This window comes from Oncorhynchus clarkii, chromosome 10 (assembly GCF_045791955.1).
Source record: "Oncorhynchus clarkii lewisi isolate Uvic-CL-2024 chromosome 10, UVic_Ocla_1.0, whole genome shotgun sequence".
In the NCBI taxonomy this organism is placed as follows: domain Eukaryota; kingdom Metazoa; phylum Chordata; class Actinopteri; order Salmoniformes; family Salmonidae; genus Oncorhynchus; species Oncorhynchus clarkii.
In genome coordinates this window covers 14,858,793-14,877,171 of record NC_092156.1, presented here as the reverse complement: position 1 = coordinate 14,877,171, position 18,379 = coordinate 14,858,793, and the positions used below count along the sequence as shown (strand labels likewise).

The 18,379-nt window shown below is 48.5% G+C and overlaps 1 protein-coding gene across 2 annotated transcripts in view; it reads right to left on the bottom strand.

Annotated features, from left to right (window-relative positions):
* The window catches only part of LOC139418043 (protein Jade-1-like), a 218,416-nt gene that overhangs the window by 83,262 nt on the left and 116,775 nt on the right, over positions 1–18,379 (bottom strand). For both annotated transcript variants that reach the window (XM_071167151.1, XM_071167153.1), the window contains 2 exons: positions 11,743–11,859; positions 678–1,307 (listed from right to left, as the gene is read on the bottom strand). In XM_071167151.1, coding sequence (XP_071023252.1) covers positions 678–1,307; positions 11,743–11,859 — 747 coding nt within the window. The remainder of the gene's footprint in view (positions 1–677; positions 1,308–11,742; positions 11,860–18,379) is intronic.

Here is an 18,379-nt window from a genome sequence, read left to right as displayed (position 1 = left end):
ATCTTAGTCAGATGTGACTGTACTGTGTAGCAGAACACGAGCAAATGGCTCAGCTTCAAAATGTTAGTGATCAATTTAGTGATACCCGAGGCCTACCAGTAGCCTAGTTATTGATGAAAAAAACAGCCCCTACCCAGCCCTAACCCGATGTAGTGTTGGGGCCGGTCAGGCTCAGGTCAAATAGCAGAGCTCTACCACAGAGGGTGTGGGTGCAGTGTGTGTGTGTGGCCCAGGGGACTACTGAGTGTGACTGCCCTGCTCAGCCTCCATCTCCAACCGGTTAATTAAATCAGCCATTTGGACCTGGTTAGCTGCCTGCCTCCCTCCACTCTTCTCTTCTCTGCTTCACACAACATACTGTATTACAGCCTTAACTGGTGGAGCCCAGATTGTTTTCTATGGGGACGCTGCATGGGGCATCCTGAGGAAACAGGATAGGGCAGGATACCCCTGGATTCTCAGAGGAGGAGAGCTAGGACCGAACTGTATATGGAATAGTACTGAAACATCATTCAGCCATTAAGCCTTTTCATCGTTTGCTCAATTGATGACCCAGGCAGACTGCATTTTGTAAACCATACAGGATGGACAGGCAGAGCAACACACACACATCATTACAACATCAATCAATCAATCCACACACTAACACAAACTCCCCGGCCCAACCAGCCACTCACCCTCTCTAGGTCCTGGCGTAGGTGTGTGAACAGTTTGAGGCGTCGGTACAGCACGTCCTGCTCCTGCTGAGCCAGGTTATCTACCTCGTCTCTTTTCAGCGTCACCAGCGGACGGTTGAAGTTGGACTTCCTCCTCAGCTTCCAGAACTGGTACAGGAAGTCCACGTGGGCGTCCGGCAGGCCCAGGCTCTCCGCCACGTCTTTGGGGTCCACCAGGCGGTAGAACTCGTCCTCCAACTCCTGTAGTTTCTGTTTGCGCTGGCTGGCCTTCTCTCTCTCCATCTGGTCCCGGTCTGGACGCTCCACAGGTGGCAGCTCGCTGGCCGCTTGGTGGTGTTCCGGCCCGGCATTGGCTCTGTGCTCGTTGCCGTGTCCGGCCCAGTCCGTTTTACTGCTGGCACCAGCGCAGTGGGCGCCGTTGGTGTGGTTACTGTTACCAGTCATGGTGTTGGTGTGGTTACTGCCGGCGACAGCGGCAGCGTGGTTACTGTTGCCGGTAGTGCTGCTGTGCTCCAGGCAGTATGATTTGAAGCGCACCTCATCGTTCTCAGCCAGGATGGTACGCATCTCCAGGCCGTGGTCAAACGAGCAGGTCACATGGAAGGCCACAATACAGGAGGGCATGGAGCACTGGGGAAGGAGGGAGGAGAGTTACATATTTACATACGAGTCACATCAACACGGCTTAAGAATTGTTAAACACATAAAGATGACAAGGTACACAGTCACAACAATAGTTTTTCTCTGATGATGTTTGCCTCACACAAACAGAAACGTGTTAATGATTGCTAAGCAACACTGTCACAACTCCTTCCTCTGCCACCACAGTGTGCGTGACAAAGAATGTGTTCAGAGAAATGTCTGTTCTGGAAAACTTCTTCTAACCGTCTGCCTCTGTCTGGTCTATCCCAGACAGACAGGCGCTCTTGTCCTGTTGGCAACACGGTCAAAACAAACATTGGTTCTCATATTGTCACAAACCCTGATCTGTCTGTACCGCCCTCATAACAACCAGTCTAAATCAAACCTCTGTTCTTGCCTTTCCTCAGGCCTATCCATTTCAAACCTCAGACTGGTCCCATGACGTGATGGGGGGAGGAGGGATGGGGGGAGGAAGGATGGGGGTGAAGGAGGGATGGGGGGAGGAAGGATGGGGGGAGGAAGGATGGGGTGAAGGAGGGATGGGAGGAGGAAGGATGGGGGTGAAGGAGGGATGGGAGGAGGAAGGATGGGGTGAAGGAGGGATGGGGGAAGGAGGGATGGGGGGAGGAGGAGGGATTGGGGTGAAGGAGGGATGGGAGGAGGAAGGATGGGGGTGAAGGAGGGATGGGAGGAGGAAGGATGGGGGTGAAGGAGGGATGGGGAGGAAGGATGGGGTGAAGGAGGGATGGGGAGGAGGGATGGGGAGGAGGAGGGATGGGGGGAGGAAGGGTGGGGGTGAGGAAGGATGGGGGTGAAGGAGGGATGGGGAGGAAGGATGGGGTGAAGGAGGGATGGGGGAAGAAGGATGGGGGTGAAGGAGGGATGGGGGAGGAAGGATGGGGGTGAAGGAGGATGGGGGAGGAAGGATGGGGGTGAAGGAGGGATGGGGAGGAAGGATGGGGTGAAGGAGGGATGGGGAGGAGGGATGGGGAGGAGGAGGGATGGGGGAGGAAGGGTGGGGGTGAGGAAGGATCAAATCAAATCAAATCAAATTTTATTTGTCACATACACATGGTTAGCAGATGTTAATGCGAGTGTAGCGAAATGCTTGTGCTTCTAGTTCCGACAATGCAGTAATAACCAACAAGTAATCTAACTAACAGTTCCAAAACTACTGTCTTGTACACAGTGTGAGGGGATAAAGAATATGTACATAAGGATATATGAATGAGTGATGGTACAGAGCAGCATAGGCAGATACAGTAGATTGTATCGAGTACAGTATATACATATGAGATGAGTATGTAAACAAAGTGGCATAGTTAAAGTGGCTAGTGATACATGTATTACATAAGGATACAGTCAATGATATAGAGTACAGTATATACGTATGCCTATGAGATGAATAATGTAGGGTAAGTAACATTATATAAGGTAGCATTGTTTAAAGTGGCTAGTGATATATTTACATAATTTCCCATCAATTCCCATTATTAAAGTGGCTGGAGTTGAGTCAGTGTCAGTGTGTTGGCAGCAGCCACTCAATGTTAGTGGTGGCTGTTTAACAGTCTGATAGCCTTGAGATAGAAGCTGTTTTTCAGTCTCTCGGTCCCAGCTTTGATGCACCTGTACTGACCTCGCCTTCTGGATGATAGCGGGGTGAACAGGGAGTGGCTTGGGTGGTTGATGTCCTTGATGATCTTTATGGCCTTCCTGTGACATCGGGTGATGTAGGTGTCCTGGAGGGCAGGTAGTTTGCCCCCGGTGATGCGTTGTGCAGACCTCACTACCCTCTGGAGAGCCTTACGGTTGAGGGCGGAGCAGTTGCCGTACCAGGCGGTGATACAGCCCGCCAGGATGCTCTCGATTGTGCATCTGTAGAAGTTTGTGAGTGCTTTTGGTGACAAGCCGAATTTCTTCAGCCTCCTGAGGTTGAAGAGGCGCTGCTGCGCCTTCTTCACAATGCTGTCTGTGTGAGTGGACCAATTCAGTTTGTCTGTGATGTGTATGCCGAGGAACTTAAAACTTGCTACCCTCTCCACTACTGTTCCATCGATGTGGATAGGGGGGTGTTCCCTCTGCTGTTTCCTGAAGTCCACAATCATCTCCTTAGTTTTGTTGACGTTGAGTGTGAGGTTATTTTCCTGACACCACACTCCGAGGGCCCTCACCTCCTCCCTGTAGGCCGTCTCGTCGTTGTTGGTAATCAAGCCTACCACTGTTGTGTCGTCCGCAAACTTGATGATTGAGTTGGAGGCGTGCGTGGCCACGCAGTCGTGGGTGAACAGGGAGTACAGGAGAGGGCTCAGAACGCACCCTTGTGGGGCCCCAGTGTTGAGGATCAGCGGGGAGGAGATGTTGTTGCCTACCCTCACCACCTGGGGGCGGCCCGTCAGGAAGTCCAGTACCCAGTTGCACAGGGCGGGGTCGAGACCCAGGGTCTCGAGCTTGATGACGAGCTTGGAGGGTACTATGGTGTTGAATGCCGAGCTGTAGTCAATGAACAGCATTCTCACATAGGTATTCCTCTTGTCCAGATGGGTTAGGGCAGTGTGCAGTGTGGTTGAGATTGCATCGTCTGTGGACCTATTTGGGCGGTAAGCAAATTGGAGTGGGTCTAGGGTGTCAGGTAGGGTGGAGGTGATATGGTCCTTGACTAGTCTCTCAAAGCACTTCATGATGACGGAAGTGAGTGCTACGGGGCGGTAGTCGTTTAGCTCAGTTACCTTAGCTTTCTTGGGAACAGGAACAATGGTGGCCCTCTTGAAGCATGTGGGAACAACAGACTGGTATAGGGATTGATTGAATATGTCCGTAAACACACCGGCCAGCTGGTCTGCGCATGCTCTGAGGGCGCGGCTGGGGATGCCGTCTGGGCCTGCAGCCTTGCGAGGGTTAACACGTTTAAATGTCTTACTCACCTCGGCTGCAGTGAAGGAGAGACCGCAAGTTTTCGTTGCAGGCCGTGTCAGTGGCACTGTATTGCCCTCAAAGCGGGCAAAAAAGTTATTTAGTCTGCCTGGGAGCAGGACATCCTGGTCCGTGACTGGGCTGGATTTCTTCCTGTAGTCCGTGATTGACTGTAGACCCTGCCACATGCCTCTTGTGTCTGAGCCGTTGAATTGAGATTCTACTTTGTCTCTGTACTGACGCTTAGCTTGTTTGATAGCCTTGCGGAGGGAATAGCTGCACTGTTTGTATTCGGTCATGTTACCAGACACCTTGCCCTGATTAAAAGCAGCGGTTCGCGCTTTCAGTTTCACACGAATGCTGCCATCAATCCACGGTTTCTGGTTAGGGAATGTTTTAATCGTTGCTATGGGAACGACATCTTCAACGCACGATTCTAATGAACTCGCACACCGAATCAGCGTATTCGTCAATGTTGTTGTCTGACGCAATACGAAACATGTCCCAGTCCACGTGATGGAAGCAGTCTTGGAGTGTGGAGTCAGCTTGGTCGGACCAGCGTTGGACAGACCTCAGCGTGGGAGCCTCTTGTTTTAGTTTCTGTCTGTAGGCAGGGATCAACAAAATGGAGTCGTGGTCAGCTTTTCCGAAAGGGGGGCCTTATACGCGTCGCGGAAGTTAGAGTAACAATGATCCAAGGTCTTTCCACCCCTGGTTGCGCAATCGATATGCTGATAAAATTTGGGGAGTCTTGTTTTCAGATTAGCCTTGTTAAAATCCCCAGCTACAATGAATGCAGCCTCCGGATAAATGGTTTCCAGTTTGCAAAGAGTCAAATAAAGTTCATTCAGAGCCAACGATGTGTCTGCTTGGGGGGGGATATATACGGCTGTGATTATAATCGAAGAGAATTCTCTTGGTAGATAATGCGGTCTACATTTGATTGTGAGGAATTCTAAATCAGGTGAACAGAAGGATTTGAGTTCCTGTATGTTTCTTTCATCACACCATGTCACGTTAGTCATAAGGCATACGCCCCCGCCCCTCTTTTTACCAGAAAGATGTTTTTTCCTGTCTGCGCGATGCGTGGAGAAACCTGTTGGCTGCACCGCTTCGGATAGCGTCTCTCCAGTAAGCCACGTTTCCGTGAAGCAAAGAACGTTACAGTCTCTGATGTCCCTCTGGAATGCTACCCTTGCTCGGATTTCATCAACCTTGTTGTCAAGAGACTGGACATTGGCAAGAAGAATGCTAGGGAATGGTGCACGATGTGCCCGTCTCCGGAGTCTGACCAGAAGACCGCCTCGTTTCCCTCTTTTTCGGAGTCGTTTTTTTGGGTCGCTGCATGGGATCCACTCCGTTGTCCTGTTTGTAAGGCAGAGCACAGGATCCGCGTCGCGAAAAGCGTATTCTTGGTCGTACTGATGGTGAGTTGACGCTGATCTTATATTCAGTAGTTCTTCTCGACTGTATGTGATGAAACCTAAGATGACCTGGGGTACTAATGTAAGAAATAACACGTAAAAAAACAAAAAACTGCATAGTTTCCTAGGAACGCAAAGCGAGGCGGCCATCTCTGTCGGCGCCGGAAGTTAATGGGGGTGAAGGAGGGATGGGGAGGAAGGATGGGGTGAAGGAGGGATGGGGGAAGAAGGATGGGGGTGAAGGAGGGATGGGATGGGGGAGGGATGGGGGAGGGATGGGGGAGGAAGGATGGGGGTGAAGGAGGATGGGGGAGGAAGGATGGGGGGAAGAAGGATGGGGGTGAAGGAGGGATGGGGGAGGAAGGATGGGGGTGAAGGAGGGATGGGAGGAGGAAGGATGGGGGTGAAGGAGGGATGGGAGGAGGAAGGATGGGGGTGAAGGAGGGATGGGGGAGGAGGGATGGGTGAGGAGGAGGGATGGGGGAGGAAGGATGGGGGTGAAGGAGGGATGGGAGGAGGAAGGATGGGGTGAAGGAGGAATGGGAGGAGGAGGGATGGGTGAGGAGGAGGGATGGGGGAAGAAGGATGGGGGTGAAGGAGGGATGGGGAGGAAGGATGGGGTGAAGGAGGGATGGGGAGGAGGGATGGGGAGGAGGAGGGATGGGGGAGGAAGGGTGGGGGTGAGGAAGGATCAAATCAAATCAAATCAAATTTTATTTGTCACATACACATGGTTAGCAGATGTTAATGCGAGTGTAGCGAAATGCTTGTGCTTCTAGTTCCGACAATGCAGTAATAACCAACAAGTAATCTAACTAACAGTTCCAAAACTACTGTCTTGTACACAGTGTGAGGGGATAAAGAATATGTACATAAGGATATATGAATGAGTGATGGTACAGAGCAGCATAGGCAGATACAGTAGATTGTATCGAGTACAGTATATACATATGAGATGAGTATGTAAACAAAGTGGCATAGTTAAAGTGGCTAGTGATACATGTATTACATAAGGATACAGTCAATGATATAGAGTACAGTATATACGTATGCCTATGAGATGAATAATGTAGGGTAAGTAACATTATATAAGGTAGCATTGTTTAAAGTGGCTAGTGATATATTTACATAATTTCCCATCAATTCCCATTATTAAAGTGGCTGGAGTTGAGTCAGTGTCAGTGTGTTGGCAGCAGCCACTCAATGTTAGTGGTGGCTGTTTAACAGTCTGATAGCCTTGAGATAGAAGCTGTTTTTCAGTCTCTCGGTCCCAGCTTTGATGCACCTGTACTGACCTCGCCTTCTGGATGATAGCGGGGTGAACAGGGAGTGGCTTGGGTGGTTGATGTCCTTGATGATCTTTATGGCCTTCCTGTGACATCGGGTGGTGTAGGTGTCCTGGAGGGCAGGTAGTTTGCCCCCGGTGATGCGTTGTGCAGACCTCACTACCCTCTGGAGAGCCTTACGGTTGAGGGCGGAGCAGTTGCCGTACCAGGCGGTGATACAGCCCGCCAGGATGCTCTCGATTGTGCATCTGTAGAAGTTTGTGAGTGCTTTTGGTGACAAGCCGAATTTCTTCAGCCTCCTGAGGTTGAAGAGGCGCTGCTGCGCCTTCTTCACAATGCTGTCTGTGTGAGTGGACCAATTCAGTTTGTCTGTGATGTGTATGCCGAGGAACTTAAAACTTGCTACCCTCTCCACTACTGTTCCATCGATGTGGATAGGGGGGTGTTCCCTCTGCTGTTTCCTGAAGTCCACAATCATCTCCTTAGTTTTGTTGACGTTGAGTGTGAGGTTATTTTCCTGACACCACACTCCGAGGGCCCTCACCTCCTCCCTGTAGGCCGTCTCGTCGTTGTTGGTAATCAAGCCTACCACTGTTGTGTCGTCCGCAAACTTGATGATTGAGTTGGAGGCGTGCGTGGCCACGCAGTCGTGGGTGAACAGGGAGTACAGGAGAGGGCTCAGAACGCACCCTTGTGGGGCCCCAGTGTTGAGGATCAGCGGGGAGGAGATGTTGTTGCCTACCCTCACCACCTGGGGGCGGCCCGTCAGGAAGTCCAGTACCCAGTTGCACAGGGCGGGGTCGAGACCCAGGGTCTCGAGCTTGATGACGAGCTTGGAGGGTACTATGGTGTTGAATGCCGAGCTGTAGTCAATGAACAGCATTCTCACATAGGTATTCCTCTTGTCCAGATGGGTTAGGGCAGTGTGCAGTGTGGTTGAGATTGCATCGTCTGTGGACCTATTTGGGCGGTAAGCAAATTGGAGTGGGTCTAGGGTGTCAGGTAGGGTGGAGGTGATATGGTCCTTGACTAGTCTCTCAAAGCACTTCATGATGACGGAAGTGAGTGCTACGGGGCGGTAGTCGTTTAGCTCAGTTACCTTAGCTTTCTTGGGAACAGGAACAATGGTGGCCCTCTTGAAGCATGTGGGAACAACAGACTGGTATAGGGATTGATTGAATATGTCCGTAAACACACCGGCCAGCTGGTCTGCGCATGCTCTGAGGGCGCGGCTGGGGATGCCGTCTGGGCCTGCAGCCTTGCGAGGGTTAACACGTTTAAATGTCTTACTCACCTCGGCTGCAGTGAAGGAGAGACCGCAAGTTTTCGTTGCAGGCCGTGTCAGTGGCACTGTATTGTCCTCAAAGCGGGCAAAAAAGTTATTTAGTCTGCCTGGGAGCAGGACATCCTGGTCCGTGACTGGGCTGGATTTCTTCCTGTAGTCCGTGATTGACTGTAGACCCTGCCACATGCCTCTTGTGTCTGAGCCGTTGAATTGAGATTCTACTTTGTCTCTGTACTGACGCTTAGCTTGTTTGATAGCCTTGCGGAGGGAATAGCTGCACTGTTTGTATTCGGTCATGTTACCAGACACCTTGCCCTGATTAAAAGCAGCGGTTCGCGCTTTCAGTTTCACACGAATGCTGCCATCAATCCACGGTTTCTGGTTAGGGAATGTTTTAATCGTTGCTATGGGAACGACATCTTCAACGCACGATTCTAATGAACTCGCACACCGAATCAGCGTATTCGTCAATGTTGTTGTCTGACGCAATACGAAACATGTCCCAGTCCACGTGATGGAAGCAGTCTTGGAGTGTGGAGTCAGCTTGGTCGGACCAGCGTTGGACAGACCTCAGCGTGGGAGCCTCTTGTTTTAGTTTCTGTCTGTAGGCAGGGATCAACAAAATGGAGTCGTGGTCAGCTTTTCCGAAAGGGGGGCCTTATACGCGTCGCGGAAGTTAGAGTAACAATGATCCAAGGTCTTTCCACCCCTGGTTGCGCAATCGATATGCTGATAAAATTTGGGGAGTCTTGTTTTCAGATTAGCCTTGTTAAAATCCCCAGCTACAATGAATGCAGCCTCCGGATAAATGGTTTCCAGTTTGCAAAGAGTCAAATAAAGTTCATTCAGAGCCAACGATGTGTCTGCTTGGGGGGGGATATATACGGCTGTGATTATAATCGAAGAGAATTCTCTTGGTAGATAATGCGGTCTACATTTGATTGTGAGGAATTCTAAATCAGGTGAACAGAAGGATTTGAGTTCCTGTATGTTTCTTTCATCACACCATGTCACGTTAGTCATAAGGCATACGCCCCCGCCCCTCTTTTTACCAGAAAGATGTTTTTTCCTGTCTGCGCGATGCGTGGAGAAACCTGTTGGCTGCACCGCTTCGGATAGCGTCTCTCCAGTAAGCCACGTTTCCGTGAAGCAAAGAACGTTACAGTCTCTGATGTCCCTCTGGAATGCTACCCTTGCTCGGATTTCATCAACCTTGTTGTCAAGAGACTGGACATTGGCAAGAAGAATGCTAGGGAATGGTGCACGATGTGCCCGTCTCCGGAGTCTGACCAGAAGACCGCCTCGTTTCCCTCTTTTTCGGAGTCGTTTTTTTGGGTCGCTGCATGGGATCCACTCCGTTGTCCTGTTTGTAAGGCAGAGCACAGGATCCGCGTCGCGAAAAGCGTATTCTTGGTCGTACTGATGGTGAGTTGACGCTGATCTTATATTCAGTAGTTCTTCTCGACTGTATGTGATGAAACCTAAGATGACCTGGGGTACTAATGTAAGAAATAACACGTAAAAAAAACAAAAAACTGCATAGTTTCCTAGGAACGCAAAGCGAGGCGGCCATCTCTGTCGGCGCCGGAAGTTAATGGGGGTGAAGGAGGGATGGGGAGGAAGGATGGGGTGAAGGAGGGATGGGGGAAGAAGGATGGGGGTGAAGGAGGGATGGGATGGGGGAGGGATGGGGGAGGGATGGGGGAGGAAGGATGGGGGTGAAGGAGGATGGGGGAGGAAGGATGGGGGGAAGAAGGATGGGGGTGAAGGAGGGATGGGGGAGGAAGGATGGGGGTGAAGGAGGGATGGGAGGAGGAAGGATGGGGGTGAAGGAGGGATGGGAGGAGGAAGGATGGGGGTGAAGGAGGGATGGGGGAGGAGGGATGGGTGAGGAGGAGGGATGGGGGAGGAAGGATGGGGGTGAAGGAGGGATGGGAGGAGGAAGGATGGGGTGAAGGAGGAATGGGAGGAGGAGGGATGGGTGAGGAGGAGGGATGGGGGAAGAAGGATGGGGGAAGGAGGGATGGGAGGAGGAAGGATGGGGGTGAAGGAGGGATGGGGGAGGAAGGATGGGGTGAAAGGGGATGGGGGAGGAAGGATGGGGGTGAAGGAGGGATGGGGGAAGAAGGATGGGGGAAGGAGGGATGGGAGGAGGAAGGATGGGGGTGAAGGAGGGATGGGGGAGGAAGGATGGGGTGAAAGGGGATGGGGGAGGAAGGATGGGGGTGAAGGAGGGATGGGGGAAGAAGGATGGGGGTGAAGGAGGGATGGGGGAAGGAGGGATGGGGGAGGAAGGATGGGGTGAAGGAGGGATGGGGGAGGAGGGATGGGGGGAGGAAGGATGGGAGAGGAGGGATGGGGATGAAGGAGGGATGGGGGAGGGAAGGGAGGCTAGTAGTGTTTTCCATTCCATCAGAGGCCTACATTTTCTAAGGGCCTGGGATGACAATGACGAGCATGCTCAAGGACTGCGTCCCAAATGGCACTCTTTATAGTGCACTACAGAGGCCAAACTCACAATGTAGTGCACTATGCAGGGATTAGGATGCCATTTGTGACATCTGTCTCTTTCCTTCGCTCTCTACATAGGCAGAGAGGAGCCCACTTCGCTCCGACTCAGTCCTCTTCCCATTCCAAAGCGTTCTTTCTCGCCATCTCTCCCTCCCCCCATCACAGTAGAATATCCCACTTATCTCAGTAGCTGTCTCTCCTGAGGGTTTGGAGCCCCTCCGGTCCTGTCTGCCATGACGAGGAGAGAGAAGCCACAACTGGAAATCACTATTCCTCAACTCTTCAGCCTGCAGCTTGGTAATGCCCTCAATAGCAGCTCCCCACACTGACTAGCATTGTCTGGCCGCCAGACATTAAATGGAAGTAGTTCTCTCCAGTCCAAATATATGACAGTCTGTCTGGTGGATAGAGGATACTGATACTGTACACGCTCCGATGCTTTACTGCAAACTCACTAGACCTCATCACCTTAATGCCAACGTTATGGGAGTACTAGATCCTTAGTGTAGATCCCAAAAGGCACTATATAGTACTCTAATTAAAGCAGCCATCAGGGACACATTATTGATGAGCTACATCATAACTTATTAGTACATGAATCAAATAATTCACCAATAAAACATGAAATCATAATTTGTCAGACAGTGATTCAACACGTGTGGTTAGTTAGTGCAACCGGTTTCAGTTGTTTGGTGTCAAACGAGCACAGCTTGACATCAGGGGACGTGCTGATTCTTTCTGAGCAACATCACCTGCTATCTCTCTAAGTCCTATGTGTTCACGCCAAACGTACTGGTATTTTAATATGAACAGTATATGACGATATGTGCCGCTAATGAGAAACTCATTTTCACACCTTCAGGGCATCTTTAACAGCCAAAGGAGCACTGGCACACTAAAATGAAAAAGTGTTACTGGAGTGTGAGTGTTAAGTATCGTGATATCATATTGTGAGGTCCCTGGCTATTCCTAGCCCTAGTGTGTGTGTGTGTGTATGTATATCTCACCTGTATGCAGGTGCCCGTGTGTTCTCGACACAGGCTGCAGGACAGGGCCCAGCGGCTGGCGGGAATGTGGGACACCTTAGTAATGGGCTCCATCTTCTCTGGACAGCCTATACTTACCTGGATACAACACACACACAATGTCAACAAAGATGTGTCTTACGAGACGTTCATACAGACAGTCACATCACGTACATGTATAGGGTTACCAGAGGAGTGTTTATAGAGTGTGTATAGATACTTATCAGGCCCTGTGGTTCAGACTTTAATACAGATTGTAAGCGGTTCTTCTCCTGAATCGATTGAATTCCATGTTTTCTTTATATAGTCTATATGACCAACAGGATAAAGACGGCATTCTGCATGCTGAGTATTTCTAGACCCAGTACTGTGCTCTTTTGAAGTGTCTTTCCCTTCCGGACAGGCTCCGATATTCATTCCCCCACATTCATATTCCTCACTCTGAAAATACTTTCTGTAAGCCTCACGTCACCTCACGTCACCTCATGTCAAATCAAATCAAATCAAATTTATAAAGCCCTTCTTACATCAGCTGACATCTAAGTGCTGTACAGAAACCCAGATTAAAATCCCAAACAGCAAGCAATGCAGGTGTAGAAGCATGCCCAGCCCTAATAACATCCAGACATTCCTGACATTCTCTCCTCTCCTCTCCCTGACATTCTCTCCTCTCCCTGACAATCCTGACATCCTCCATCCCCTCCTCTCCCTGACATCCTCTCCTCTCCCTGACATCCTCCATCCCCTCCTCTCCCTGACATCCTCCATCCCCTCCTCTCGCTGACAATCCTGACATCCTCCATCCCCTCCTCTTCTCTCCCTGACAATCTTGACATCCTGTCCTCTCCCTGATAATCCTGACATCCTCCATCCCCACCTCTTCTCTCCCTGACATCCTGTCCTCTCCCTGACAATCCTGAAATCCTCAATCCCCTCCTCTCCCTTACAATCCTGACATCCTCCATCCCCTCCTCTCCTCTCCCTGACAATCCTGAAATCCTCCATCCCCTCCTCACCCTGACAATCCATGAAATGCTGTGTGAATCCTCCCCATTCTGACTGCAACCATTGAACCAGGCGTTTCACACTGAGTGGAAGACTGTGATCCCTCCTCCGCGCAGGCAGCACCCTAATTCCTTTCCCTGCCTCACTTTTGTCCTCTCTTGATTAGAATATCCAAGCGTTTTCAGCTTTAAAGAACTGTGTCTCTTTCGGAGTGTGCCTTTCTGTGTGTTTGTTTGTCTTTGAGTGTGTGTGTGACTTTCTCTGAGTGTGTGTGTGTGTGTGAGAGACTTTCTCTGAGTGTGCGTGTGTGTGTTTGTGGTGCTTTTCAAATCACTCCTTCCGCTCATCCCGGCTCCAATTAGTTTATATTTCCAAAAGGCGATGAAAAGCTTTCATTTAAAGTGACAATTGGAAATGAGGATGAAATCAAATGAAAAGGCAGACATTTAAGTTGACCTTTTTTATGAGGGGGTTTGGAGGGCTGCTGAGAGAGTCACAGAGCCACAGGGAGGGAGGTTAGTGCTTTTGAAGACTAAGTGAGATACAGCCTCAGCTGTAGCCAGACCCTCTGAGTGACACAGTCAAAGCCTCAGCCTGTATGACTGCCAGAAGGAGTCCACTGTCTGAACCAAAAGGTGAGCGCTGAGAGCCGCTCTCACACTTCACACCTGTCAAATTCCCATCTCCGCGAAGATGTCTTATTAACTTACACCTTGTTGCCTGTGTGTTTAGTGCTGAGAGAGAGAGAGAGAGAGACCGCAGCAGCAATATGTCATTTATATTTAAAGAAGTGGGCGGTGGGAGTAAAACAAACTAGGGTTCTCACGATACCAGTATTGAGACACTAAGAGACCAGATTTTCCCAAGCAAAAAATGTAAACACAAATGAGACTAAACTCTTTGGTGATTAAAAAACCTGCTGTATATAACATCATTTGTGTGCTATAGCTTATTAAAGAAACATGTGATTCTGGGTGACAACATAAGGTTGCCTGTTTCCAACATTAGGAATGTTTCCCTTGAGGAAATTCAGTCCACTTCATGTGTTCTTTCCTTGCTACGATACCTCTGAGTATCGCCATACAGGTATTGTGACAACCATAAAACAAACACAGAACAACTAGTTCTATCAAGGGTGACAAAATACAATTATTACTAAAAGGTTTCAGGACCCCGAACGACACTTGATTAACTGGGATCTAAGCTCTTAACGTCGGTTTGAGAAGCAGAACTAAGAGCATGTTAGTCTTAATGTCCCCGTAATGTTGATGCTCAACGTGTGTGTGTGCTTGTCTGTTTGGAAGTGGGAGTGTGTGTATCTGCATATATGTGAATCATTGCTGGATCTAGAGTTTCTGGGTTTGAGTCCAGGCTCTGTCCCAACCGGCCGTGACCCGGAGACCCATGGGGCGGCACACAATTGACCCAGAATCGTCCGGGTTAGGGGAGGGTTTGGCCGGCAGGGATGTTCTTGTCCCATTGTGCACTAGCGACTCCTGTGGCAGGCCGGGCATAGTGCACGCCGACATGGTCGCCAGGTGCACGGTGTTTCCTCCGACACATTGGTGCGGCTGGCTTCCGGGGTAAGTGGGCATTGAGTCAAGAAGAAGTCCATCAATAAATAACATAACAATAGTCGTAGGAAAGGTTTTCATCTTTAGCTCACAAGTGTCTGTAATAAAGCCCTTTTGTGAGAAAAATTTATTCTGATTGGCTGGGCCTGGCTCACAAGTGGGTAAGCCTATGCCCTCCCAGGCCCATCCATGGCTGTGTCCCTGCCAAGTCATGTGAAATCCATTGGTTATGGCCTAATTGATTTATTTCAAATGACTGATTTCCTTATATGAACTCTAACTCATCAAAATCTTTGAAATTGTCGCATGTTGTGTTTATATTTTTGTTCAGTATATCTGACTTGTCTAGTTAAATATATATACATGTATTTTAAATGAATAAACACATATTAATTACACTTTGGATGGTGTATCAATACACCCAGTCACTACAACAGATACAGGCCTCCTTCATAAGTCACTTCTTGAAGAGGAAGGAAACCATGAAGCAAATGGTGACTTAAAATGTTCAGCGTTTAATGGCTGTGATAGGAGAAAACTGAGGATGGATCAACAACATTGTAGTTACTCCACAATACTAACCTAATTGACAAAGTGAAAAGAAGGAAGCCTGTACAGAATTTTTTTTTTCCAAACATTCATCCTGTTTGCAATTAGGAACTAGTAAAATTGCTAAGAAATTAACTTTGTCCTGAATACAAAGCGTTATGTTTGGATCAAATCCAACAACACATTACTTCTTATTACTTCTTATTTTCAAGCATGGTAGTGGCTGCATCATGTTATGGGTATGCTTGTCATCGGCAAGGACTGGGGAATATTTTAGCTAAGCACAGGCAAAATCCTAGAGGAAAACCTGGTTCAGTCTTCTTTCGAACAGACACGGAGACAAATTCACCTTCAGCAGAACAATAACCTAAAACATAAAGCCAAACATACACTGGCGTTGCTTACCAAGACGACATTAAATGTTCCTGAGTGGCCGAGTTACAGTTTGGAAAAAAATTAAAAATAAAATCAAATGTATTTGTCACATCAGATGTTACTGCAAGTGTAGTGAAATGCTTGTGCTTCTAGTTCTGACCATGAAGTAATATCTAACAAGTAATATAACCTAACAATTTCACAACAACTACCTAATGAATACGAATATGTACATAAAAATACATGAATGAGTGATGCCCGAACGGCATAGGCAAGATGCGGTAGATGGTATAGAGTACAGTGTATATACATATGAGATGAGCAATGTAGGGTATGTAAACATTACATAAAGTGGCATTGTTTAATGTGGCTAGTGATACATTTAATTACATCAACATGGCAAGATGCAGTAGATGGTATAGAGTACAGTATATACATATGAGATGAGAAATGTAGGGTATGTAAATATTATATAAAGAGGCTAGTGATACATTGATTACATTATTAAAGTGGCTAGAGTTGAGTCAGTATGTTGGCAGCAGCCACTCAATGTTAGTGATGGCTGTTTAACAGTCTGATGGCCTTGAGATAGAAGCTGTTTTTCAGTCTCTCGGTCCCCGCTTTGATGAACCTGTACAGACCTCGCCTTCTGGATGATAGAAAGGTTAAAAAGGAAATTGCTCGGGTGGTTGTTGTCCTTGATGATCCTGAGGTTGAAGAGGTGCTGCTGCGCCTTCTTCACCACGCTGTCTGTGTGGGTGGACCATTTGAGTTTGTCCGTGATGTGTACGCTGAGGAACTTAAAACTTTCCACCCTCTCCACTACTGTCCCGTCAATGTAGATAGGGGGCAGCTCCTTCTGCTGTTTCCTGAAGTCCACGATCATCTCCTTTGTTTTGTTTACATTGAGTGTGAGGTTATTTTCCTGACACCACACTCCGAGGGCCCTCACCTCCTCCCTGTTGGCCGTCTCGTCGTTGTTGGTAATCAAGCCTACCACTGTAGTGGCGTCTGCAAAAACTTGATGATTGAGTCGGAGGCGTGCATGGTCACGCAGTCGTGGGTGAACAGGGAGTACAGGAGAGGGCTGAGAACTCACCCTTGTGGGGACCCAGTGTTGAGGATCAGCAGGTTGGAGATGTTTTTACCTACCCTCACCACCTGGTGGCGGCCTGTCAGGAAGTCCAGGACCCAGTTGGACAGGGCAAGATCGAGACCCAGGGTCTCGAGCTTAATGACGAGTTTGGAGGGTACTCTGGTGTTAAATGCTGAGCTGTAATCGATGAACAGCATTCTTACATTCTCTCAGATGGGTTAGGGCAGTGTGCAGTGTGATGCCGTTTGTGCCGTCTGTGGACCTATTTGGGCGGTAAGCAAATTGGAGTGGGTCTAGGGTGTCAGGTAGGGTGGAGGTGATATGGTCCTTGACTAGTCTCTCAAAGCACTTCATGATGACGGAAGTGAGTGCTACGGGGTGGTAGTCGTTTAGCTCAGTTACCTTAGCACGTTGGCTACAGTGAAGGAGAGCCTGCAGGTTTTGGTGGCGGGCCGTGTCAGTGGCACTGTATTGTCCTCAAAACGGGCAAAAAAGTTGTTTTGTCTGTCTGGGAGCAAGGCATCGTGGTCCGCGACGGGGCTGGTTTATCTTTTGTAGTCCGTGATTGACTGTAGACCCTGCCACATACCTCTTGTGTCTGAGCCCTTGAATTGTGACTCCACTTTGTCTCTATACTGACGCTTAGCTTGTTTGATTCCCTTTGCGGAGGGAATCGCTACACTGATTGTATTTGGTCATGTTTCCGGTCACCTTGCCCTGATTAAAAACAGTGGTTCGCGCTTTCAGTTTTGCGCGAATGCTGCCATCAATCCACGGTTTCTGGTTGGGGAATGTTTTAATAGACACTGTGGGTACAACATCACAGATGAACTTGCTAATAAACTCGCTCACTGAATCAGCGTATTCGTCAATGTTGTTGCTCGCCGCAATGCGGAACATATCCCAGTCCACGTGATCGTTGCCAAACAGAGGATCCGCTTCGGTAAAGTCGTATTCCTGGTCGTAATGTTGGTGAGTTGACGTTGGTCTTATATCCAATAGTTCCTCCCGACTGTATGTAATTAAATTAAAATCGACTTCTATGGCAAGACTTGAAAACGGCTGTCTAGCAATGATCAACAACCAGCTTGACAGTGCTTAAAGCCAGACTCAGTAAGTGGAACAGACTACGTCAGTTTGTTTATATTAATGATTTGTTATGTTGGGGTGAAATAACAAATCAATGGAAAGTGTTTGTGTCAGACGTACAAAAAAAGGGATCCTGAAAAGGGGATCCTAAGGCACTGCATCACAGTGCTAGAGGCGTCACTACAGACCCGGGTTCGATCCCGGGCTGTATCACAACCGGCCGTGATCGGGAGTCCCACAGGGAGGCGCACAATTGGCCCAGAGTCGTCCGGGTTAGGGGAGGGTTTGGCCGGGGTCGGCCGTCATTGTAAATAAGAATTTGTTCTTAACTGACCTGCCTAGTTAAATAAAGGTTAAATAAAAAAATTTAAATACTTTATTTTGCACTTCCGAGTCTTGCTTTGAGGTTTTTTCTTCAAGAACAATGTGCACATGTTGTGCAGAGCTCTTAGAGACTTATGCAGAAAGACTCACAGCTGTAATCGCTGCCAAAGGTGATTCTAAGATATATTGACTCAGGTGTGTCAGAAGTTTGGACAAACCTACTCATTCAAGGGTTTTTCTTTATTTTTTACTATTTTCTACATTGTAGAATAATAGTGAAGACATCATAACTATGAAATAACACATATGGAATCATGTTGTAAACCCAAAAAAGTGTTAAACAAATCAAAATATTTATATTTGAGATTCTTCAAAGTCTTGATGACAGCTTTGCACATAAAGAAAAACCCTTGAATGAGTAGGTGTGTCCAAACTTTTGACTGGTACTGCATGTAAATGAGATATTTATGTAATACATTTTCAATACATTTGCGAAAAATTCACTTTGTAATTATGGGTTATTGTGTGTAGATGGGTGAAAAAACAACATTTAAACCATTTTGAATTCAGGCTGTAACACACATATGTCAGAGTCAAGGCCCGCGGG